At 41.1% G+C, this 25,016-nt stretch overlaps 1 protein-coding gene across 4 annotated transcripts in view; it reads left to right on the plus strand.

Annotated features, from left to right (window-relative positions):
* Positions 1–25,016, plus strand: part of LOC142999399 (ecto-NOX disulfide-thiol exchanger 2-like) — a 131,415-nt gene that overhangs the window by 81,089 nt on the left and 25,310 nt on the right. For 3 of the 4 annotated variants that reach the window (XM_076148938.1, XM_076148937.1, XM_076148940.1), the window contains 2 exons: positions 7,187–7,318; positions 20,105–20,260. In XM_076148938.1, coding sequence (XP_076005053.1) covers positions 7,187–7,318; positions 20,105–20,260 — 288 coding nt within the window. The remainder of the gene's footprint in view (positions 1–7,186; positions 7,319–20,104; positions 20,261–25,016) is intronic. The other variant, XM_076148939.1, reaches the window with a different exon arrangement.

Genomic DNA, 25,016 nt, shown 5'->3' on the forward strand with positions numbered 1-25,016 from the left:
AGTAAATGTGTTCATTAAAGTAACTTCCGGCTAACTTGGAGCCCATCAGTCGTACAGTTTAGCTGCAGCTGTTCTGTCACATCATTAGGATCAATGATGCAATCACTTTGTTCCTGTATCTTGTCACTCATCCTGTAATCTGCTTGTGGCTGTCAGTATTGTCTTTTTAGTTCAGTGTGGCTACAGCATCGATCAATACATTAAAGCAGTTCAACGGAGAAGACAGACGACATTTGAAGTGTTCATGTTACTGTACCTGTTAGACTTCCCTACATTCAGTGTGTTGGTAACATTGAGTATCGGCACAAGAGGTGTAGAGTTTAAAAAAGATGTGTTTCTCTCTAGTTTCTCATAGTTCCTTCTCTCCTCAATAGAAAGCCATTTCTCAAAGCAGGGACATGTGAAATTTTTTCCAACACCAGGGTTTCCACATCATTTTGGACCACCAGCATTACCACATTCATGAAATCCTCTGGGGAAAAGTACATGCACAGCACACCGGTATGCAACAAACAGTGGGTTTAATCAGTCACATCGTCTAGCCACCTTGGTAAAAGCAGGCCTGCAGTGAATCCATTACACTGTGTAATTAAAAAAATTATATTGCATTAAAACAAACCAACACACATTAATAACCTAGCAACACATGTTAATTTAACCAAGTTGATTACTACTGATAAACGTGTTAATTATATTAAGCCTACAATGGCCTAAAGGGGGAAATGGGAAATAAAGACACCTTAGCATTCCCCGGCTCCGTCTAGTCTGTTCAGGATCCAGCGACAATCCAAAACCGGAACATTTTTGTACTCCCCAACCAGTCTCCGATAAATATGACTAAGATACTCGACTGCACTCAGAATGGTGTCTTTGTCATCTGTTTTTTTTGCTCACTAAAGGCAACGATCATCTCATTAGTTGTATGTGTGTGTGCACTCAGATGGCGCTGATCCTAGTGTGGCGTGTGTGTGTTCTCAGACAGAGCAATAGCTGCATGTTGTGTGTGTGTGGATGGAGTGATCTTCGTCACAGCACAAACATTGTTCTTCCTGCTGGAGTATTTTATGTTTTGTTTGGTTTTTGTTTCGATTCAGGCTTGCTTTTTTTCTCATTTGTTTCGCTTACACTGAGTAATAGAGAAAGTTGCTGCGGAATCATTTCCATTGTCTGCAATGGCTCAAGACAGTATGGTAGGTCTTGTAAGACACTTGGTTGTTATGGTTCTTCAGCTTTTCAGCCTGAACTTTGTTCTGCTGGGAATCAACTTGAGGCTGAAAAGTTTCATCCATTAAAGTCAGTTCAGCACAAAAGAGCACAGTCATATTTCCGGTCACTATGGTGATCCTTACTGGAGCTGTTACTCCAGTCCCTATTACCAACTAAAGCCTCTGAAAATGAGTTGTCTTGTTCGTCCTGTGCACTTTCATGATAATACATCAGTTTCGAATCATTGCCAGGCAGTGTGGAAAGTCGTCTTTATTGATTCATCCATCAAATAGTAATTTTCGAAAGATTTGACTCATAGAAATAGTCATTTAAGGCCCTGTGTTCACCATAAAAGATATGTCCATAAACAGCTTTGTATAGCCTTCTTTCTAGTGTTCATTACTGTGAGTCATTACTCGTTGTTTTAGATCTCTCCTCCTTTTCTGTCTTTCATGCTCTCTTTCCTCCATCCTTCTTTCTTCCATATCGGAGCAATCTGTTGTCGGTCGCCGCTCTTACACTGATAAGACTAAGACTAAGACAGAGCCGTGCTCCTGTCCAGGAATAGATGTTCCTCTTCGACAACACTGACACAAACAGAAGTGCCTCTGATGCACTTGTATTAAAAAGGGGGGGGCAAGGGGGAATAAGCCAATAGAAATTGAAGTTGTTTACGAAAAGTAATGTCCCCTGGGAATTCTTCAGGAGGACTTCAGAGATAAATGCTAATTGTATCTCTTTCTCTCCAACGTTGCATCAGCCTTTGCTTCACAGCACTGCCTAATCATGCAGTTATTTTAGAAGAGGCATTCACAGCATTCAGTCATTCACACAGAACATTGAATCTCATTTAGGAAACTGTAATTAGGCATTTAGCTCTAGTTACTGTGCAAAGATTGGTAGTGCATGTCAGCATATATTCAATGTCTCATTTTGGAGGATTTGTTGGGGTGAATAAAGGCATGAATTATTCCATCGTCTAATATAAACATTTTAAGTACCAGGGTAGGGAAACCATCTATTTAGTTTGCCTCTTACTTACCTAACTCAAAGGGACATATAATTGATGTAATCAAGGATAAATATGATATTAACAATAGCTGAAGTAGTGGAGTTGAAATGCAGAGGTAAAATAAGTGTTTGTGTTATAAGTGTAGTTGTCATCATACTACAGAGGAAGAAATAGAATATCATTAATTTCTGACAGGTTGGGGCATTGCACAAATAGGAATGAATACATACTAGTGCTATTTTTCTCTTGTCTTAAGTAACTACTAAAGCCTTTCTGAAAACATAGCATTAGTCATTTATGTAACCATGGCATGTTGAGACGACGTGTCAGCGTCTTGCCATTCAATTGCCTTTAATTCCATTGTGATGACAGTTTAACGAGTTGTATGATTAGAGAACTGGGCCGTTCCATAGATCTTGTGAACAGTGGCACCTCATCAATAGATCTATACAAATGTAGGCTCAATCTGCCGGAATGGATTTGCGTAAATCACTTAGATTTAGTAAATAATGGCTCGCTTTCTGATGAGTGTCTTTGTGGGCCTTAAGGTCAGTAGAATAATTTTAATCCTATAGAGCAGGTCGGTTTGGGTGCACTTTGATTTACAAGATTAATTACATTACATTGAGCTATTGATCTGATTATGACATTGTTCAGCTATGCATTACTGTACAAGATGTTTTTTTAATATATGTTGTTGTGCATCTCTTTCAGTGTTTTCCTACAACATCCCAGACATTGTACAAACCGCAAACACTGAGACATGATGAGTCACTTGGGATTTTCCACTTCTCAGACATTTTTTCCCCTCTTTGCAGCTTCCCACAGCTCAGCGCTCTTATTAAACTTGTTTTTTGTTTTAATATTTAAAGGTGACGAAGCGAAATAAGGGAGGGAAATTCACCCTCAGGTTTTTTCATTCTGACTTTATTGTCTCCCATCCCAGTCGTGTGTAGTAAAACACCCAGGGCTTTCCTCACTGTGTCACCAATCACCAGACCCCTACCAGGTTTATCATAATTAACAAATCAAAGAATTGTAGAGAAGGGCAGACATATATTATTCAAGTGTGTGTGTCGGGGAGCAAACACTGTGATGGTGATCTTCCTGGACTTTCAGAGACTACAGTGAAGAAAGCATATGTTCACTTGGTGTGTACAGCAGTGCTGCAGTAAGGGAGAATGGAAGTAGAAGGCATTGGAGAAAAGATTAATTTGAGGATATTTTTTATTCTTAAAACAGGTAGATGTAATAGAAAAGGATTAAACCACAACAAACTTGAGTGCATTCCATATGTAGCCTGTAGAAGCAGTGCCGTGAAAATGGAATATTATTGTTTTTAAATTGCAATATTATTTATTTCGTCTATACTTTTAATACACAATAGTTGTGTATTAAAATTATTATTACAATAGTGTGCATTTCAATAACATGTACATGTACATTTATAGTTTATCCTTTTTTATCTTGACATGATTGGGTTGTTCTCACTTTGGGATGAGGATGATCTTTCTGTACTCGTAAACAAATGCACTTTGACACACATGCTGAAAAAGATGATAAAGTTCAAAGAGGAATCCTCTCTCAGGGGACAATGTTGCACTGAAGGCTTTTTTGCTTTGTACTGGTCATGCATTCCCCCTTCTCAAAGTCAAAGTGGCTTGAATGGGCAGAACTGGAATGTGGTGTCTCAAGTCATAAAACCAATAACAGTCATTTGTAGTTCTTTTATTCCTTTAGTTCAAGGACATCTATTAAAACTTAATTATGACCACCAGTTCTGCCTGCGCTACCCTTTTGTTCCGAAGTGACATTACAGTATATTGCATACTAATTACAGGTTTTACAGTTCTTACATTGTGATAATGACTATCATCAGACCTCTGCATTGCTGCAATGTTTGAAGTACAGTTAGAGGCATTATGAAGTTCTTGCTTCACTTTTCTTTTACTAATTTCTTTCTCCAAAGCATAAAATCTAGTAAATGACCTTTCACCCTCCAATCATCCCGCCATTTATTTATTTTTTTACCTCCCTTCCTCTCTGTCTCTGTAAAGGTCGTAATAGATCTGTAGTTAGCTGTTAACACCTTGTCCTTTTTACACTAAATGGCCCCCAGTGTCTCTGTGCCTGCTGCTGGGGCTTAAGGCCAATGGTCCTTAAAATGACTTAATTTCCTGCATCCCCCGGGGGGGAGCTATTAGTGAAGCCTAAAGCCAATCACAGTCCACAGAGAGTGAATATGAGGAAAGACCCAGGCCTGAGATGGACTACAGCCAAAATTGTAAGCACTACAATTGCCTCAGGCCACAACCAGAATTGTGTCTTGGTGTTGTTTTTGTAGAGTTGCACCCTTCATACTGAGAATTGATACCTTAACAACAACTCAACCTTTAATCTGTCTATGTTATCTTACTTTGTATTAACTGGTGTACAGGTATACAATTGTGATCCACATTGTCTATTTTGTCTATCAAGCCAGGCAATAACAAGTTTATTTGGGCAATAACAAGCTTACACAGTTCTACATTTGGATACCTCAGGAGGCCTCATGAGGACTTGGGAAGGAATGATTTATTTGTTATATTCATTTACTTGGGCTGTTGTATGAGCTCAAACTAAACCGCTGAAAATAAGTCATTTGGCTCACTTTTTTTCTCATCCCCATTGAATCATTTCAATCTGATCGTTTGACCATGAATAAACAATTAAATGAATTCCAATTAGGTTCTCGATACACTCTGCAGAGGGGTTTAGTTTCAAAATGAACAGCGACTTTGCTCCAATCCATGTTTTTCAGTTAAATGTTTACTCTCAGTGCTTCTCCCACTGGCAAAATGTTGTCTTTTTTGCCAACGTCAGCACACATGTTGTGAGTGCCTGTGCCCTGTATGTATGTTTTGTTGATTTTTCATCATCTCTTTTCTATACGCAATTTGCTCTATATATTGATGTGATGGCGTCACAATGAGAGGGCCTGCCTGAAAAGCAGCCCTTAGCCTGACTCCTAGACTCAAGGTTGCCGTGTATACCGCAGTCAAATCAACAGATTAATGCACTGAGCAAGTAATATGTAAAGCAAAATGTATTGATCGAAAGTGTGGGTGCACAAGGCAATGGATGGCCCATGCAAGGACCATCAAAGAAAACATCCAATGTAGAAAAGGGCCTGGAAAGAGCATCCCAAGAATTGGCTGCATTAAGTGAATGAAAGAGAGAGAGAGAGAGAGAGAGAGAGAGATGGTGAGCTGTAGGGGGTTTTACTCAAGTACAAACTATTTGTCAGTGAGGTACAAAGGCTACTGTGGAGGGGTTAACCTTAAACCACCACTTGCACTATGACATCTGAGGCTCCCCCAGCCAAACACCCTCGTCTGAATGCAGGCCGCACAATCAATAAAGTGAGGAGTAGGAAGGAATTCTACAGAGATGTCTTTGGAAAACCAATGACCTGCACAATGATTTGCCCGCAAGGGCACTGCTTTGTTCTGTTTTCACTTACAGTTCAGTAGATTAGATGGCAGTACAAGAAATATACGTATTTTTGTTTATTTCAAAGTTATAATAGTCTAAGATAGAGCAGGCTTGCATTACATTACATTCTTTGTTTTTTTACTGTGGATTATAATTATTGTTGATGGTGATGATGACGGGCAAAGCAAGATCATTCAGTCAGACTCAGGACATGACCTTTGAAGCTGGTGTTGCCCGCCACTACTTCAAACTGCAGTAAAACACCTCCCACCACTTCTGTCATTCGAGTCCTCCAAGTGTCCCTAGTTAAAAAGGCTGTGTTGGTTAACGAGCCTGTGAAGTCGTTAGCAGCATTAGCAGAATGACACAGGGACAGAGGCCATTTCATCAGGTCTCCATCTCGCAGCATCAGACTGCTTTGAAATTAGTGTCTTGTAGAGGGTTGGCAAACAGGCAAGCAGCATTGTTACACATAGCCAGCTTCTTTTAGAACCAGGGAATGTCAATGTAGTGCTTATTGTGCAGCCACACACATGGTGTTACCTCAGCAGTGGACATTACTGCAGACTTTTCTGAGGTGTGAAGTATGTTGAGGGTGCACTACTTCTCATTATTAACAGTGGTGTTAGTTTTGGCATCGGCAGAGAGGCAGCCTGCATGGCTCACCCACAGTCACGGCAATTTACAGGTCTGTCAGGGAGAGAGAGGTCAGCCAGAGGAGAGAATTAAAGAGCGTTAGAGCTGTGAAATACTGTACGCTGCGGGGCTGGGAGAATGAGCCGCTTGTGGATGTATGATGTGTTCCTGTTGACTTTACTGCAGGGGTAGTTCTTTTAACTGAGGATGTAAATGTGCAAAATTGCTTTATTATGTGAGACATTTGAAAAAACAACAGGAGTCTAAGGTTAAGTTTAATATTGATTAGTGTGCAGGTATTTGTTGGGATAAGATGGAGATTTTCTGTGTTTTTAGCACCCAGGGTGCCTAGCAAATGCCTGATTCTATCAGGATTTATGCTCAGTGCCACAATACATTTGTATTTATGCTGTCTCATTTTCTCTTCCTGGCTGGAAAATGAAAGCGCTTATGTTTGTCTTCACGCTTTTTAGTTTATCAACAGGATGTTATGTGTAGCATTTAAATCCATCCCTACGTTTCATTTTAGCCTTGGTCACAGTCGGAGCTTCAACAAGTCACTCAAACGTGGACGTGGAAAGCCAAACTGTTTGACATCTTTCGGGAAGGTGACCAAACAGGAGCATCAGGAGGAACAGATTCTAAATAATAGTGTTGTTAAAGTTAGTGAAGTGTTTGATTGCCGGGTCACAGTGGCCTCTCATCAAAAAAAAGAAGCAGGAGGAAGCGATGAAAACTTCCCATTGTAACAAATCTGCAGTACCTCAGTCCTTGCAATAACTTATAAGGTCACAGGAGTAATACTAATTCATTTTTCTGTCTCTTTCCCTGCCTTTTTGTTTGTTTTTTTTCCTCCAGAAGGGATCCATAACATACCCATGGACTCCAACTCTATGACGATGCCCATGTCGGATCCAAACGCCTGGGCAACAGCCATGAACAACCTGGGGATGGCTCCGATGAGCATGACCGCACCGCCACTCATGCCAGGTACGACATTACTTAAACATCTGTGCCACCCAAACCAGGACACAGAGAAACCTTAGTTTATTTCACTAACCAACTGGAGCAGATGTAAGACCAAAGTTGTGCCATATGGTCAGTGCAATGTTGGTAACACTTTCTTTTCCTGGTTGTACAAATGCCAAGGACTTCTCTTTAGAATAAATCTATGTTTTTCTTGTGAAATGGCTGAAAAACAATCTGTGTGCAGGCTTTTATATTTTCACACATTTTTTTTTTATACTTTCAAATGATTTTATTTATTTAGCTCTCAGTTTAAAGCCAAACTTAGACTTCTTAACTTCAAACACTACATATATCACAATAACTTTTTCATGTAAATGCACTGAACACTTGTTCCCTCTTGTTCAAGTTGATGCAAGGCCCAGATTTGTTTCGAGAGTATTTTTGATCAGTGACAAATTTACAACCTAGCAGGTCTGTGTCCTGGGGTTCCCTCCATCAACACCCAAAGCAGCCAGAAACCTGTGTAAACATGATGCATCTGGTCCACATGGAATTGAATGCTGAGCAAATTCACATGATGGATTTCAGGGGATGTTTTTGTGTAAAGTGTATTGACATCTGTGTGATATCAGCACTTTTGAATGCATCTGAAAAGGTAGAACTGGAACATTATGGCATGTTTTTTTTTAATATATTTTCCCTTGGCTTTATTAGTGTTTTCAGGACAGCCACGTCTGCCACTGTGGCCTTGTAGGATGAGCTAGGGGATTCTCTGCTGCATTGGCCATTTGGCTTAGATATATTGAGACAAAAGGTCTGAGCTGAGTCAGTAACATGGAATTATGACCCTGTTATCAGTCGCAGGATGGCAGACACACAGAGGCTCTGATACGATTCAATGCTGCATCAGTGTAAATCAGTTGGAGGAACGCAGCAAATTTTGATGAATTATGCATGGTCATTCCCTCCCCCATCAATTTTTACCCCATTTGTAGTTGTTTTCTACATATTTGCTTTTGTTTTATCAGCAGCCTAATATAAAATGCAAGCTTATTTTTTAACTCAATGTCACCAGCAATGTCTCAAAGGGCTTTACAGGCCCACAGAGTCACATGCACACACACAGCATGAGCTAATGTTCGCCCCTCACGCCTACAAAAAGATTCTAGTTATGTCCCACTTGCAAAGCAACGTTTTGCAGCAGCAGCCTTTTATCACAGTTCAGTATGAGCGTTCATACACATCAAGCAAAAACATGTGTAGCACATCTTTACTATAGGCCACAGCTATTGGATTTTCCTCTGCCATACTGCCTCTCATTACATGGCAGCCACGTAAAATTTCATTTGCACCTATGAATAGAACTCAAGAACGCACTGTGTGGAATGATGAAATCAATTGTCATGGTTTTAATGGCATCCAGTGCAGAGTTAACAATCAGTAGGTAATATGAATGGAAAAGATAAAGGACTCATTGATTTGGTTATGCAGTATATTCAGTTTCAATCATGAAGGCATTTGTTAAAATCAAGGCTCATCTACTGTATTCCAATCTGCTGCTTCAGTATTCACCCAACCGCATTCCTATCTATAACATTAGATTGAGCAGCACCCTCCCACTCTATCTCCAAAGACTTATTCCATGGTGTCTTTTCTCTCTGCTCCGTGGAAAGTATTTCCCTAAAGCCTTTTATAAATCACTTCCCACTTCTTAGCTGAAATGCACTTTAATATTTGAAATATGCCAGGCCTGTGTGCGTACCGTATCTGTGTGTCTGTGCACATAAACACTTGGAGACACATGCAGACTAAAAGGATTCCTTTTCGAAATATTAGGAGAAACAGATAGCGTAGAAAAAAATGCAAGGGAAGAATTCGAATATAGAAACATTCCAGTTAAGAAGAGAGAAGGTGTGGTCGTCTCCCTATTGAGATATTTCTATTAAGTTAGTGTTGCAGCAATTATTGAGCCGCTCTTGTACTTTTTAGCAACACTTTTTACCTATTAAACCTCTTTGCTGCAGTTACCTACTAGTTATATATGAACCGATTTTGTGTAATTGGAATCATTCTGTGTAAGAAGCTGTGATGCATGTGCTTAATGAATAAATTAAGCCTCAGTTGGGTTAATAATATTCCATTTGTAGCAGAAGCAGTGTAGTGTAAAGAGGAAAGGAGGTGGAGATTGGGATTGAGGGGAGGGGAGTGGAGTGGACAGCTGTGTCTCCACTCATGGATCACCTGGACGAGCAGCTGGTGATTCCCACTTCTTTCCCCGTGCCCGCTGCCTCCTTTACCATCTTAAATTATCCACATCTTTATTAATGTCTGATTTCAGCTGAGTCGGCCACTGTAACCTCCAGCCACATCTGCTCCTCTCAGAGCTGTGAGCCTTTTATTCACTTAGACTGCACTCAATCACTCTGAAATGCTCATCTGGGCCAGAAATGTGTGTAAATAAAAAGCGGTACTCCCACAGTTGGCAAGAACTGTAATTGATGGGGGATTCCCTAATTTTCAGTTGATGAATACAGATTATACACCGTGGCCATGGCAAGTACTTGCTTCTTACTTCCATTTTTGTGGCAACTGTATAAACAGTTCTGATCAACAGCTTGATCGCTGTTCTAAAAGGCTGCTCAGCCCATATTAGACTGCAAATAACCATAGCAACAGTGGAGTACATTAATGTTTAAACTCTGTTGAAGAGTTCCTACCAGGATTAAATCCAGTTTCACAGTTGCATTTGATTGGCAGTTAAATGGAAGGTTGTTGTTTAAGTTATTTTCCATTTCCCTCTGTGGAGTGGCATGTGTCCTCTGTCCTCTTTGCTTTGTTCTCAATCATCTCACGTAATGACATCATGAATTTCCTCATTTGATCTTGAGTCGGTGCCTTGACATCTCATACATGTACAGTAGCTGACATTCTAACTTCTAACCGTTAATGCATCGGGTCAAAACAACATCTCTGCAGTTAAACGGATAGTGAGAGCAGACATGAAGTCTATGCTGTGGTACTTTAATACCTTTGTGTGAACTGTAGTGGAGAACAGGTATAGAAATTGTAAGGTGCTGGAGACATTGTATTGTACAATATCTCAAAAGGCTTTACAGGCCCACAACACCTACAGTTCACGACCCAGCCCATAGCTGACCAGGAAGACAAGGAAAAACTCCCAAAACCCTTAATGCAGTGGTTCCCAATTAACATAAAACAATACGGGACGGCTGATCAGTCTGACGCTCCTCTTCCGATCCCGCACTGCGCTCCCCCTGCAATTGCTCTGCGCCCCCCACTTTGGGAACCGCTGCCTTGATTTAGAAGTAGAAGCAAGAAACCTTGGAAGAGGCAATTCAAAGAGAGATTGCCTCTCTTCAAATTGGCCAGGTGTGCAATAGGAACCACAGAAAAAAATCCAATATTACAGCTATAGAGAGAGAGAGAGACTGTGCCCCATCTTCATCTCCTGACCTCACACTTCACCCCTCCCTGCCACAACCCAACGCGCCAGGCGGACTCAGGCGCCCCGGGCCGACAAGTGAGGAAGCCGAACCCCAGCGTTAAAAAAACAACAACAGAGATTTACAGACAGACAGCACACCAAAACCCAGCGGTTGCACACACCCCACAGGACCCGCCAAAGTAGAGCGCATCAGGATTCTAGACAGACTAAACTTATTTGTATGGATTTGGGGAGAAGAATAAAGTTATGGATGTTTTGCGGAAGTTTTTCCTTCCCGGATGAACAGTAAAAATATAGGTGCATCTAAGAAAAGTTGGAAATGTTTTGCTGTATATCCTCTTTCAAAGGCATTCCATTTTTAGTACATTCCTCACAGCCATATATTTTCCGCCCATGCATTGGTTGAATATCGGGAGATTGTTCAGTTTGAAGAGTGAGCATTCTCCTCTCATCCCTCTTTTTCATTTTGAGGGAGCTTAAGAGAAAGAAGGAGCTCATCGTTGTTCATGTCTCTTTGCTCAACGTAACATCTGCTCTCCCCTCTTGTCAGTCCCTCCAGCTTTTCGTGATTCTGCGACCGCACAGGGTCTTCATGTACTAAGCACCACATGGAGTCTCTTGCTGCCATGCAGTAGCTTTGGCCTTTGAAGTAATCCATGTGGATGTGGTATCGATTCTCCATCATGGCTCAACATCATCTCTGTCTCATTTTTCCAAGTTCAACCGTCTGAGTGTGTATGAATACTCATAGGTTTCCTGCATGTGGCTTTAATACGTTATTCTATGCTGGTTTCCGGCTTTGTCATTAAAAAGGAATGCCTGTGTTGGGATGTATTCATTATACATTGAAGTTTGCTGTGAGCCAGTGTGGGCCTGAAATGTGTTTCTTCACCATCGAGTCTTTCCTTGCCTTCGGCCAAGTGGATTTATCCAGACCGACAGCTGAATAAACAACTGCTGTGAGCTGGGGCTTCCAAACTCCACAGCCTGATGTACCTCTCCAGTGATGACAGCTTTATTTCTATAGATGGTCTGAACAATGATTGTGTACACTAGACTGTTATTAGTATATATATAGTATACATTAGTGTACTGTTTAGGAAATCCCTTCTCCTGGCTCCTTCTATGGAATGGAGATTGGACTGTATTATTTTCTAGGGAAAATTGAATTGCTAGGCCGTTGGCATCAATAGTTTATTGATGTTATGTTGTCAGAATAGCTGCAGTGGCAGGTTGCTCACTGGAGATTTGGGATGCCATTGTTGTCACTACAGTGGGCGTTATCTGTTTTAGTGAATTGCTGCTGTACTGCAGACTGTGGAAAAAGTCATAGTGCATTGACCCATGTTTGATCACAGAATAGTACTTGGTAGGGTTAGATCTGCCTGGGGATCCCTGGTGTTCATGGAAAACGGGAAACTCATTGGAATTAAACTGTACCTTTGAGATACTCAAGAGTTAATATCATATATGCGTCCCTAGCAAAGCAAATCAATGATCTAGAACAAACAACTGGCTTTAAGTTATGACGTGTGGTCGGCAAGAAACCTAGTCTAGGAAATCCCAGACAGAGCTCACACATCATGAATGGAGCATAAGATGGCAGCAGCAGTACCAGCAAGAATCAACATCTGGTTTCAATACATTTGACATGTGACGGAGACAGTGCGAGTATATCCTATTGCAGGAGCATTCGCCTGTATATCCCTCGCCTTCATCGGCATTCCTTCTCCCACTTCCAGACTTTAAGTAGAACCATATGGAAAGCTGCCGAGTTGCTTTTTTATAACGCAGCACAGAAATAAAGACCTCCCACGATTGTTTCATGCATGACACTGACAATATGTTAACTTTATTGTGCACATTGAGTTGTGAACAATTAGCTTTGATCTGAAGGTGTCATTGTTATTCTTTTGCTTAAAACCAATATTAATAGGGTACTCCACTAGGGGGCAGACATGGCTCCTCTTGATTGATGGCTTGATTGAGAATTTGGCTAAATGGAACTTTGATTAAGATTTTGCAGTTCCTATACACCTACCTATTTTTCATAATTCCTTTGTTCAGTTGTGTGAGAATGCTGATCAGAATGAGCTCAGGATGAAAGCGTAGAGCAAGCTTCAGTCCTGGATATGTCACGATGTTCTTCTGAAATGAGAAAATGGCACTAATGCTTTTGTTTTTTGTTTTCACCTGGCATTCTCGTTTTCCAATTAAGTCTGACCTAGAATGATCAAAGAATACCAGCGTAGCCTCACAGTCCAGACATCTGTAATAGGCTTCTCTAATAGTAATGCATGTCTCTTTTCACAGGAATGATGGGTTTGATTAGCCAATTTACTTTTCTCATATTTGGATTCCGCCTTGAGTCAAAGCTCATTATTCGAGTGAGAAAGACACGCATAGCCAACCAAAGACCACATATACACACGCAACATACACAGCTAGACACACTACTATAACGATAGCATTTATCTTTTCACACACACGTATTTATGCTTCATCGGAATTAATGTAGACACACAAACCCTTGGCGAATACATAAGTAGGCTCCAGGGACGGAGGACTCTTCTCTGAATTGACAATGACTTCTCCTGTATGCGTGTTGGTATCATACTCAACCACTGACTGCACACGCAAACTCACCCTCACACACAAATAGTTGTCAAGCCACATAACAAATCACCTAAACATTTGTCCTTATGCGAATTTAGAGAGTACAAGACGAGGCATAAGAATGGTCTCATTTTCCCACGTTAGCTCAACTGGACTAACACCGGGATATGCATTAGCTGACAGTTATTCCTTTGCCGTAAGCACTTTCCTAGGCTCTGACTGAACGTGTCCCTTTCTGCTGACTGCTCAGGAGCCAACTCATGGTGAGGTGCCAGAGGTTTTTAAGGTGTGCGTAGGCGGACAGAGGGGAGAGATGAAGACTCCCTTACTTCGGAGATACAGGATGTCAGGGCGAAAATAGAGCGGTACTTATTTCACCTCTGAAATGGGACTTTGTGACAGTTATTCTTATTGATAGCAGATATGCAAGATTTTGTGTTAGATATTGTTAAACGCTAGATTTGTTCTAGAGATTTGAGTACAGAGGTGTCAGATAAAGAGAAAAGGATTTTAGAAGGCAGCATAAGGCAGATTGTTATGTAGACGTAATGGACTAAGTTTTATAAACGGTCGGTATGCATGGGAGGGTTTTCTTTTTTCCGTCTGTGTTGCAGGTTTCAGAGGAAATGTCCTGTTAGCCAGAGCCAGAGTGGGAGACACTTGAAAATGCAAGGGGGGGGGGGGGATTTTTGGCCGAGATTGAAAGAGGCAGATTTTAGCCACTGGTAGGGTTCCAGGTGGTGAGGGAAGTGCGCCTCATTAGATAATATTATCCAGCATGCCTCACAGCGACATCCAGTGTCCCCACCCCCATCCCCTACCAGCGCAGACGGCTTGAAGCGACGTTTACCCTGGCGTTCATAGAGGAGACCGAATGGGAGGGGAGAGGAGTGGAGCATGGCATGAATAGCCAGGAGCTTCACGCAATCGAATGTCAGTTTTTTTTTCTCCTCACACTTACTGATTGACGGACAGCTCCAAATGTAATTACTTTCAACAATCCTTCAGGAGATAGATTTAGCACCAAGAGGACAAGAAGGAAAAGGTGGAATGTGCAATAACCTCTGAGGTCAACTGCGCACCTGTAACCTGTGCATATTACAGTAGGATTTAGATGCGTTTGTGGCTTTCAGTTTTTTCAACAAGTGTAATAATGGAGCCTGACGATCAAGGTCAAAAGGATCAGGCGCACACACACAAATGTGGGAGCCATTTCAGCCCTCTGAGTGTTTGCTGACTCAAAGAGACGCACTCACCATTTTTATATTGAACACAGTGTTTTGCCATTTGATATCTGTAAGATGTGCATAATTGTTTAAATAAGAACACTTGGTACACAGAGACGGTACAAATTCAAAGCAGGGCTGGAAACCCTTCAAATGTAATGTGAAGAACTTGGATTTTTTCCATAAATGTGCTTCATCTTTAGATATCAAATTCAAGGATTGCAAGTAATGTAGTAACCTTGCTTTTGAGAGTTAGTGTTTTAAAACTCCCCCTAATGAATGTCATACTGGCTCTGGTTCCCTAAACAAGCCCTGTCTTTGCTCTGAATGGTCCTATATCGAGGCTACTGTTGGAAAAAAGAGAGAATCCGGAAGCAGGTGAATGATTTACTTTCCTGAGCAGTAATGGTCGCAGTGGCTTTCACTTTTAGAGTTCACCTCAGCACTAAAAGGTCTTCTGAAGGTCATGAATGATTCAAGTAGCCTATGGGTTGGTCAATCCCCTGGACAAGAAGATGCACATAAATGCTGTTTGTTTCCCCTAGAGATTAGTACAAGTATTTGGGCTTGATTACTAAGTCATTTTAAAGCATTTAAATCTGCATATATCCTGCCTTTTTAAACTGGACTTTGTCGTGCCTGTTTGACAACTCTGTGGCTTTTGTTGAGTCTTAAGAGATTATGGGCAAAGGATTAGGTAAGGTGCCAACTCTGAATCCAATCCTGTTGTCATTATTCAGTATACATACCCCTGGATCTTTTAATTCATAAATTCAGTAGTAATCCAGCTTTTCGGTTTAATTCATTAGTTTCTGTACCAAACTGTACATACTTTTTGTAGAATAGTTGTCTTTGTTCGTCGCGGCAAGCAGCAGGTTAAGTGTCAAGCAGAAGTACTCATGGGTACAAGAAGTCAGTATCAGGCTGTGGGAAACAAAATCAAAATGTTACAGATAAGACCAAGGCAGCAGCATTTCCTGATGTGTGCTGAATGCCATCTGTGCCATCTGTGATTCAAAACCTCAGAGCGGAGACGTAGGGAGAGCCTGGCTATCGGCTCACATCAGTCCCCTGGCCATCTTTCAGATGTGGATCCTGATTTGGCTCACTCTCCTCTTGTCTGAAAACACACCAGCTCCCCTGCTGCAAACACAGAGATTGCTGCGCATCAGCGGTGAACAAGGACAGAAGTGAAATTAGAAACGTGATAAGTGAGGAGAAAACAATTTTATGCAGCACATGGAGCTCGCCTCATTTTCACACCTACAGTATTTGCACCTGGCCTGTTTTTTCTTTTTGATGCAACTGCTCCCCATCTGAATATCTGAATGAGATGCGTTTGCAGCACCTTTCAAGCTGGACATGAGGGCAGTGATGTTGCAGTATATATATTTGTAATTATATCTGGGGCAGTTGTAGAATTGTTTCAACAAAATGCCTGTGATGTGGATACATTCACACAGCAAACCCTGTTACATTAAAGATTGGTGGTGTGTGGATATAGCTGTCTCACTCATGATTCCCGAGTGTTTAGTCCAGTGCACTGACTGTATTTTACCCTGTTTTTAGTTTCACTTATTTGGCTGCAAATGCAATTTAGGGTTGACTTTAAAATGTTATCGATTACCATTAATGGTACTCTTGGACTCGGGCCTAGAAGTACTTATGGGCTTTTGCAGTGGGCATTTGTGGTGCTTGTGGTTGAGTGACAAGAACCGGATGGAGACAGGATGTTGCAGTTACAGACATGGATACAAATGTTTGATACCCTTAGAACGAAAATAAAAAACACATTTCTCTCTGAAATAAGTTGAAACGAACAAAAGTAATTGGCATCCACCATTCTTTATTCCATATTCAATATAACTGGCACTTTGCTTTTCATATTCCATGTAACATATTTTCAACAAACAAATGTCCCGGACAAACTGATGGATACCACTTAGAAGTAGTAAAATTGGATTGCAGTGATATTTCAAGTAGACCACTTTCTGTCATTAATGTCACATCATTCAGCCTCTTCAAAATGGACAAAAGTTCTCCCTGTGCGGTCTGGTATCATAGTGTGCACCAGACTGAACATCGACTAGAGAAAGTAAAGGAGATAGTTGTCTGAGAGGATGAGGAAGAAATGTCACGCATGGTGAAGGTAATACATGACCATCTCAAAGCAGCTTGATGATCATTGTAGTTTGTTTTGTCATGAAGGTTATGGAGAAATGGTTAGGGTTGGGATGAAGGGGGATGAAATTTCTGGGTAAGGATATTATGGGAGGGTTGGCAAAAGTAGATGTGCCCAAAGTGCCCAAGGGAGTGTTGGTAGAGGAGGGCCAGGGTGGAAGAAGGAGGGTCAGGGGAGGCTGGGGTTAGTGGTGATAGCTAGGGCTGTCGAAGGGGGTCGAAACTTCAGGAGGAACATGGTACAAAACTCCAAAGTGTTGTACTTTTAAGGGGTGGGAGGAAGGAGGATCAGGGGAGGCTGGTTGTTCGGGCCCATGGGAACGGCTGGGGAAGATGTTACGGTAGGGTTGGCAAGAAAAAGAAGAGGAGGTGACTGTCACTGCCCATGACAAATGATGAGCTTCCCTTCACCTTTGTCAGCTGGCGGTTCCCTGTGAGCAATAGCTATTAACAAAGGTCAGGGTCAAGAGAATGAGCAAGTCGGCATCTACCTTCCTCAGCCTGTGTTTGTCACGGCTCGCTCTGCACAGCCTTCCCCAGGGGAAAGAGAGCCAGCAGCATCAAAGTTTTCATTGAAGGTGATGAAGAAAGCAGCCGAAGGGCCCAAAGTTTCAGCTTATTTTTTTTTAGCATTTTCCATTATTGAAAAGTCTTGGATTATTTTTCTCATCCCTGGCAGTGCATTAGAAAAATCTGGCCATGGCCATGAAAGATAGAAAGTGAGAAGGAAACTTACTGCGTTACCATTAACGCATTTCTGCACAGCATGTGTACTCACCCTTGTCTTCATTGTGTTCTTTAACAATGACACATTATATTTTCCTTTTCAAAAGAAAAGAATTGAGCTCCTTCTGTTGTACTTGAGTCTCAGAGGTGTGATAAGGAAACTTTAGACGAGGAATAAAGAAGCTTTTATTTTGCTGTGAGGCTTAAGACAAATGGGAAACGGTCAGGAGCAAAACAAATCGTCTTATATGAAGTGCTTTTCACTTAATTTGTTTTCCAAGACCTTTTGGTGAAAGAACAAATGCATCCACAATACTTCACACACTGTTGTAAGTACAAAAAAAAACACTTTTTATTGAGCCAAAGTCCTCACAAAATTCAAATGGGGATGTATAAATTGAGAGCTTTGTGAAAAATAAACTGGGCTCTCTGGCTCCTCCCACTGTTGGGGTGTGATTTGGGAAAATCCTAAACCCCTTGAAAGTCTTTGAATCACCACAAGGGAGCATTTCAGGGTCGTTGTCAACCATGTCATGCACACCAGTGGCATCTGTTATGGGAGGTGCTGAGATGCAACAGATGGAAGAGGCAGAGGAAGCCACTCCACTTGGGAAAACAACAGTCCAACTCCTTAGAAAGCAGGTATAGTGATTATTCTAGATTAAATGAACCTGCCTGTGTGTGTTCATCTCCCCAAACAGACATTAGGAGTAACACCGATAGAGGGAATGAATAAGTCAGTTACTGATGAAACATTTCCTCAAGCTTGATTGTTGAAAATGGAGATATGGGAAGTCCATAGGAACAAATAAACCTGTTGTTACGAACAGAGGTGCTAGATAGTAACGCAATCCAGAGGGAACATCAGCAACAGTGCGGTGAAATTGCACCAGCCGTGCCTTGATCCCCTAACCAGATCATTCCTCCATTTGAGATGAAATCATATTGGTTTTGCATCGATATACAACACATGAACTCTAAACTAAAATGTTTCCTATTTTTACCTGTGAAACAGTCTAAATGTGTTACAAAATGGTTTGCGTGTTTTCTAGAAATACAGTTTGCCAGATTATGAGTCCCAAATCCTTTTCCCGGCATAATGATTGGTCCGATTCCAACAGTCTTCCATTCCTGCACGTGACTCTGTAGCAGAAGTCGTCATCAATCACCTGGCAACTAGGGTGTTTCTTAACATCTTCCCTCTGTTGCGGCACCTTGCTGGAGACGAGCGTAAGCATATTGCTTTCAATGTATTTTCTTTCACTTTCATTAGTTTGAGTACATAATATCTTTTTTAACGATTTTTCCTTTTTACAAGCCTTTATGGTTTCCCTGAAGTGGCCTTCAAACAGCGTGTGTTACGCAACTTCCCCCTGCAGGGATCAATTTTCTATAATGGGCAGACTTCTATGTTGTCCTTCAGGAAATGCTAATTAATTTATCACCACTGAAATAGAGCTATTTCTGTATTTACTAAGGGGCCACACTGAAGCTTTGTGGCTCCATGACAGAGAGGTGTCTCTGTCACTTAAAACTGTGCGTCGGGGTTTATGCCTTATGAATCTAGCACCTTCTTCCTTTCGTATGACCATGGAAATCTGATTCACAACAGCGATTTTTGTCCTGTCAATCACTGTTTGTAAATGCCCTGCATAACTGAAGGATTGCAGCACAAAAGTATATGTCCCTGGCAGCGAATTATGGTTGGTCTAGTGAATATGCCCATCTCTTATCTCATTATGATGCTCTGTAATATTGAACTGTGAACCTTACTTTCCCTCATATTTACTTCTATTGACAGTAGAAAGCTGATATTAAATCCCATTTTATTAAAATTGTTCACTGTTCCCTGAAATCTTCGTGTAGAAAGTGTAGAAACAGGAACGGAAACGGTGCTAAAATCAGGCTTGTGATGAATTGTTATACATGGTACTTTCATTGTCTATCAACGTTTTTGTGTGTTTTTCTTGTTTCTGTAAATGCAGTTTTATTTTAGCTTTGTCAGTTTCTTCAGTTTGTTTCACATACACGACTTTGGGTTCTGCACATTTCCCTCAGTAGCTGTAGGGAGCAGTGGTCATATTTGTATGTACACACGCACGCACGCCTTATGCCACTGCAGCATAACTGTCAAGTCCATATCCTCAGCAGGTGATGATGTGTCACATAACAGGGGGCAGTGTCATTTCCATTTCAAAACGCACATGTTGCGCTGTACTGTGCATCCCTTCTTAGCTGCGATGTAAATCAATATTGGGAGTAAAGCACCGATGTTATGCTGATTCTTAGAGCCAGCGTGTTCGGTATCTTTTAGGTTGAAAGCAATTTTTCTAACAGTGGTGACAAACAGAGGGGTACCTCTTAAAATATACATGTTGTTTACAAGATGACTTATTCATGACTGCCTGTGTATTCCATTATGTGTATGCTGTTTGTATGTCACAGATGAAATGAAATGTAAAAGATTCAGTGTGGGCTGAGATCAAAGCTTCGTCCTTGTTTAAATGCATACAGTAAATGGACGTGTTGCTGTTTTTCCAGGTCCCAGCTACTATGTGCTCATCTCATCCAGTGTTATTCTCCCCCCTCTAGACTTTGACCCCAATCTTGGCATGATGACGGGCATTACCCCCATGAACCCAATGATGCCCGGCCTGGGTATGGTGCCTCCACCCCTGTCCCAGGATATACCAGTTGTAAAGGAGATCATCCACTGCAAGACCTGCACCCTCTTCCCTGCAAACCCCAGTAAGTCCTAATATTATGCTTCTACCACCCCCTTTTTTCGACACACGACATCGCCAAAAATGATCCCCTTTCTTTTTTCAATGTGCAAGAAAAGTGGTGGGTTAAGTGACGGATGGAGCTGTATGTGGGAGATGATGATGATGTGTATATCTGTCAATCATTCTCTTTAGTGGAAAATCTAAGATTACACTGTTAGATATCACTTTTTGTATAGCTAAAGTCCTGGATCTGAGAGCTTTGCCCTGCACTGCCCCTTGTGGTTATCTGTGGTGTGCATTTGGCCTCAATGCAAACTGTGGCTTGCAGTATGTTGCAGAGGGACACAGTGACAGTTAACAAGCCAATTAAAAGTTTCACATAACCTCACTACTTTTGGCAAATGGACAAAATCATCAAGGTAATGTACCCAATCAAGGTACATGCCTGAGGCTCGCTGAGTGACCGTCTTCGCTCTCTCTATTTATCTCTCTGTTTGTTTCTGTCTTCCTTTAGAACAATTCTAAAAGACATCTCTGATGTAAAGTATACAACTCTGCCTGAAAGCATTTGGCTCCAAATGCCTAATGTTTTTTTCAATCTTTCGATTTAACCGTCTCAAAATGTCTCGACACAACACTGTTCTGATGTCTCCCACATCTTTCTTTCATATTTCTAACTTTCTTTACAGCGTACATTTATGCTGTGTCACATCATCAGTAACCTTGAGAGCAACAGCAGCAATCCAATGATGTGTTTAGATTTCTGAGACGCCTATTTTCTTTTAGGAGCACAGATTGTACTTTCAAAACTGTACCTGATATTGTCAGTATGTGGTTTCATTGTCATCTTACACAGGGTTCATTGTAGTCTAATGAGCAGATAAAATATAGCAGACCTTTCACATCAGAATATATCAGACGTGGTTGTAAATGAGAGTTATTGTGAAGGATATTGTCAGCATCTGCTTCGCTTAAGCTGTGTCACCTCTCAGTTTGGGTGAGGGTCACAGGGAGATGAGAGGGGAATACTGCTGATGGAGGCATATCATTATTTTATGATGCATGCCGCCTCAAGTACTTTGGGGTGCACAAGTGTACAGCGTGAGCACACAGCTCTGAGGAGAGACAAAGAGAATATAATAAAAGATTTCAATTTTGTGCACCTGCTATTGTGTCTACCAAGAGTGTACGGTAAGGTTAGGCATAAAGCTCGCTGTATATAGTCTGCATGGGCGATTGTTTCCCCTTTTGCACAATTGAGAAGCAGGTGACACGTAGCTGGCTGACAAGTGTATGTGTGGGAGAAAATTAAAATAAGATAGCGTCAGCTTTGTGCCGCTAAGAAAGGGCTGCCGGTTGTCGAGGGTATCCATCACATGCAGTCATTACATTTTGGAGAGACACACTCAACCTGACACCACATGCAGCATCCTCTCTCACTGACCTTTAGCCGAGCAACAACAGCCCTGTAGCTGTCACACCATTTCCCTCTTTCTCTGTCTGTGTACTCCATGTGCCAAATGTGCCATCGTTGATGCTGCAGCTTCTCTTTTTACCTCTGCCAACGAGGCCGTGTTTTTGGTCGTGTCTGTCTGTTTGTGAGGCAGTTGGCAGGATTTCTCCAAAAGTAATGGATGGATTTCAATGAAACTTGGTGGTTTAGTTGTTTGTATCTTCATGAAGTTTTCCCGATACATAAAATGGACAGAGAGGTGACCTTTTAACGCTTGCTTATGAAACGTAATGGAGCAAGTCTAAAGTCTGCAGAGAAAAGAACTGGAGATCAATCTGACCAGCACGTTATCTTGACTGTGTGTGTGTTTGTTGTAGTGTGGGTCACTAGACCCCTAAAAGAACAATCAATGCAAGTGACACCACAGCGGGGAACTATAGGCATGATACAGGGATAAAGTTTGGTTCGGACTGATGATGGCTCTGTAGTAACCACTTCTACATTCTGGCCTATAGCGTCTGTGCTGCAGTCATAGATCACCAACCCCAAAGGGAAGTGGCAAACAGTTCATTAACAATTTCAGGTCCTCCTACAATGTTGGGTCTGTCGTCACAAAATTGTATATATAGAATATGAATATCTGATCCAAGCTTTGGTTTTATGTTGAGCTTACTGATTTGCTATGAGTTAGAGCAGGTATACTCCCCGGTCAGTCCTCTCCAGGATGTCTTGATGCTGCTTTTCCAAGTACAACCCTCTCATATCTCAGCTTATTAAGATTTTCTAATGAATGTCAGGGTCTGTGGCCTTGCTTAAAGATTGATAATTATTAACCTTTACCTTTCTTTGGCTACAACCATGACATGCTCTTCTTGAGTGTAGTATTTCAACAAATACTGTAGTTAGATGAATATCAGATTCAGTCTTGCAGAAGATGTTTTAAAAAGACTTGTGATGTCAGTTGTCACAGATGTATATCATTTTCCTGTTATGACTAATGACTTGAAGGTCATTCTCCTATTACTGTATCAACTCTAAGAAATCTCTCAGTACTCTCTCAGTACCCAAAGTCCCTGTTTACAGATTTTAACGACCAAGAAGAAGAAGCTGGGGATGTAAGAGGATGAGATCTCTAACGACTAAGCTGCCTTTTTCTACATTTGCCAGTTCAGGTTTATAGTTTGTTCACATGTGAGTAAATACACCAATGGGGTGTACTTGACTGCATATATGTAGTTTGTCTTCTGAATAAAAGTCCTTAGAGGGTTGAGGCCTCCTCCCCTGAGCAGACCTATGGCCATAGAAAGGTATTTAGCCAGTCCAGGTGATGGATGGTGATGGCCCAGAGCAAGCCTCAGGGACACATCTATTTCGGTGTGCTGGTTTGAAGCCAGGCACTGTCAGTTTGTTGCAACTCTTTAGAGTACTGCAACAGAGTACACAGAGCTCCGACAGCAGGAGGATTTTAAGTGATAATTGTGTTTAGCCAGAAGGAAATTTGGACTTTGGATTATGTTGTCATTGCTTGGCGTTCCCCTAACTCCCTTCACTTGGTTACATTTTCAAAAGTTTTTTATTATTATTATTTTCTTCAAGCCACTTGTTTGCATCATTGTCTGTCATCATGGCAACAAGGCAAGCAGAACCGTTTTAAATGTCCCTTTCACAAGCATATCCCTGCGGTAGATTCTTGCTCGATGCATTTGTTTTGACATTGTGGTTACAGCCTAAAGAAATGAATTCATAAATAAAGTACGCCTGATAAAACTCATGACAGTTGCTTCAAATATTAATACGGGTTACTATCATGCAAATATGTCTTTAAGCTATTATTTTAATTGTTAAAACTAGTGTTTCCACAGTCAACAACAGCATGAATTAAGGACAAAGACATTACAAAACCAGTGACATACGATGACTGAAAATAAAATAAACAAAGGAAAATTAACAATGGCTTTAGTGTTGAGTGGATTCAGATTCAGTGCTGCCACTCTCTTCTTCAACTGCAGCAGATTGCATTTGTGACTCACCAGCCTGTGGTGCCCACTTTGTGAGTCAAACAGTAGTGGCTTCACTAGTATCACTCAGGTACAGAACACAATTATTCATCACCAACAACGCTATTATTCACAACCTGGCTGTATACTGTAAGTCATTAGCTGGAGTCACAGTTTCCTCCCCGTACATTTTGTCGACATGTGTATCACATTTCCTTACATCCCAGTCAATCTTTCTTTCTTTCTTTCTAGTTTCTCCCTCTCTCTTTTTATAAATGATTTTAACAATCTCCATGTCCCATAATGCCTTGCTTATTGTCATGTCAAATGCTTTCTTAAATAAAAAATAAGAGAAAATAAATGAATAAATATACAGGAGTCAAGGAAGACTAAGAATGGTTAAAAAATCTGTCGACTTGCCAGGTTTTGCAAAACATACATTACAAATTAAAAGGGTGAAACCACTGTTATGGCTTTAATAGTCGAATCCATGCAGAGCATTAGAAAGGCGAACTATGTACAGATAACGATACAGAAAACACCACTCTGCTAAACATTGCAGGGCATAGCCGAACAAGCTCTGTCCATTAATCATATAAGTGGAACCTTTTCCACTTCAGTAAATACAAACCGGACGGTGTTCATTGACGGCGTCATGAATGAGGGCAACCCTGCTTCTCTGAGGGGGCATTCTGGCATCAGCAACATTAAAAGCGTGACTCTTGCAGCAGTCAGCCAGACATGTAGTATCTTCAGCATCCCATTGATTAGCTGGTTCACTCCTCGTAGACCTCGCTAATCACATTCATCATGGATGGGAAGCCTGATCTATCGGCGATTAGATCAGTCAACACTCATCTGTGTTGAATTAGTGATTTTGTGCGATGCAGGGGACCTTCTACATGACTGGATTTGTAATCATTTTGCAGCCACAAGGATTTCATTTTCATGCATGGAATGGTTGGATATTAACATTTATCGAAGAAAAAATCATCTGAGCATATTGCTTCAAGTTATCATTATTTATGCATTAACTTTCGTATTTTTTAGGCCATAAGAGCCATAGCGTGTATAACCTGGTTTAATTGAATTTTGCTAGATCAAGCTGCAGAATGTGGGCTGCTGATTTCCATACTCTTTGATCGTTTTACTCTTTTATTCAGCGAGATACAATGTGACACACCAGTTAACACTGTGAATTCTGTGTGTTAAGCCATAATTGCCTTACATAACATCCATCTTTTCGGAAAAAGCACCATTTATTTTTCATCAAAACTGCAATCTTTTGGAGCAGATGAACCAAAACAAGTTTGATTATTTATTCACAA

The sequence above is a fragment of the Genypterus blacodes genome, unplaced genomic scaffold, assembly GCF_046128005.1.
Source record: "Genypterus blacodes isolate CSIRO-AG114 ecotype Tasmania unplaced genomic scaffold, CSIRO-AGI_Gbla_v1 ptg000044l_1, whole genome shotgun sequence".
Classification (NCBI taxonomy): Eukaryota; Metazoa; Chordata; class Actinopteri; order Ophidiiformes; family Ophidiidae; genus Genypterus; species Genypterus blacodes.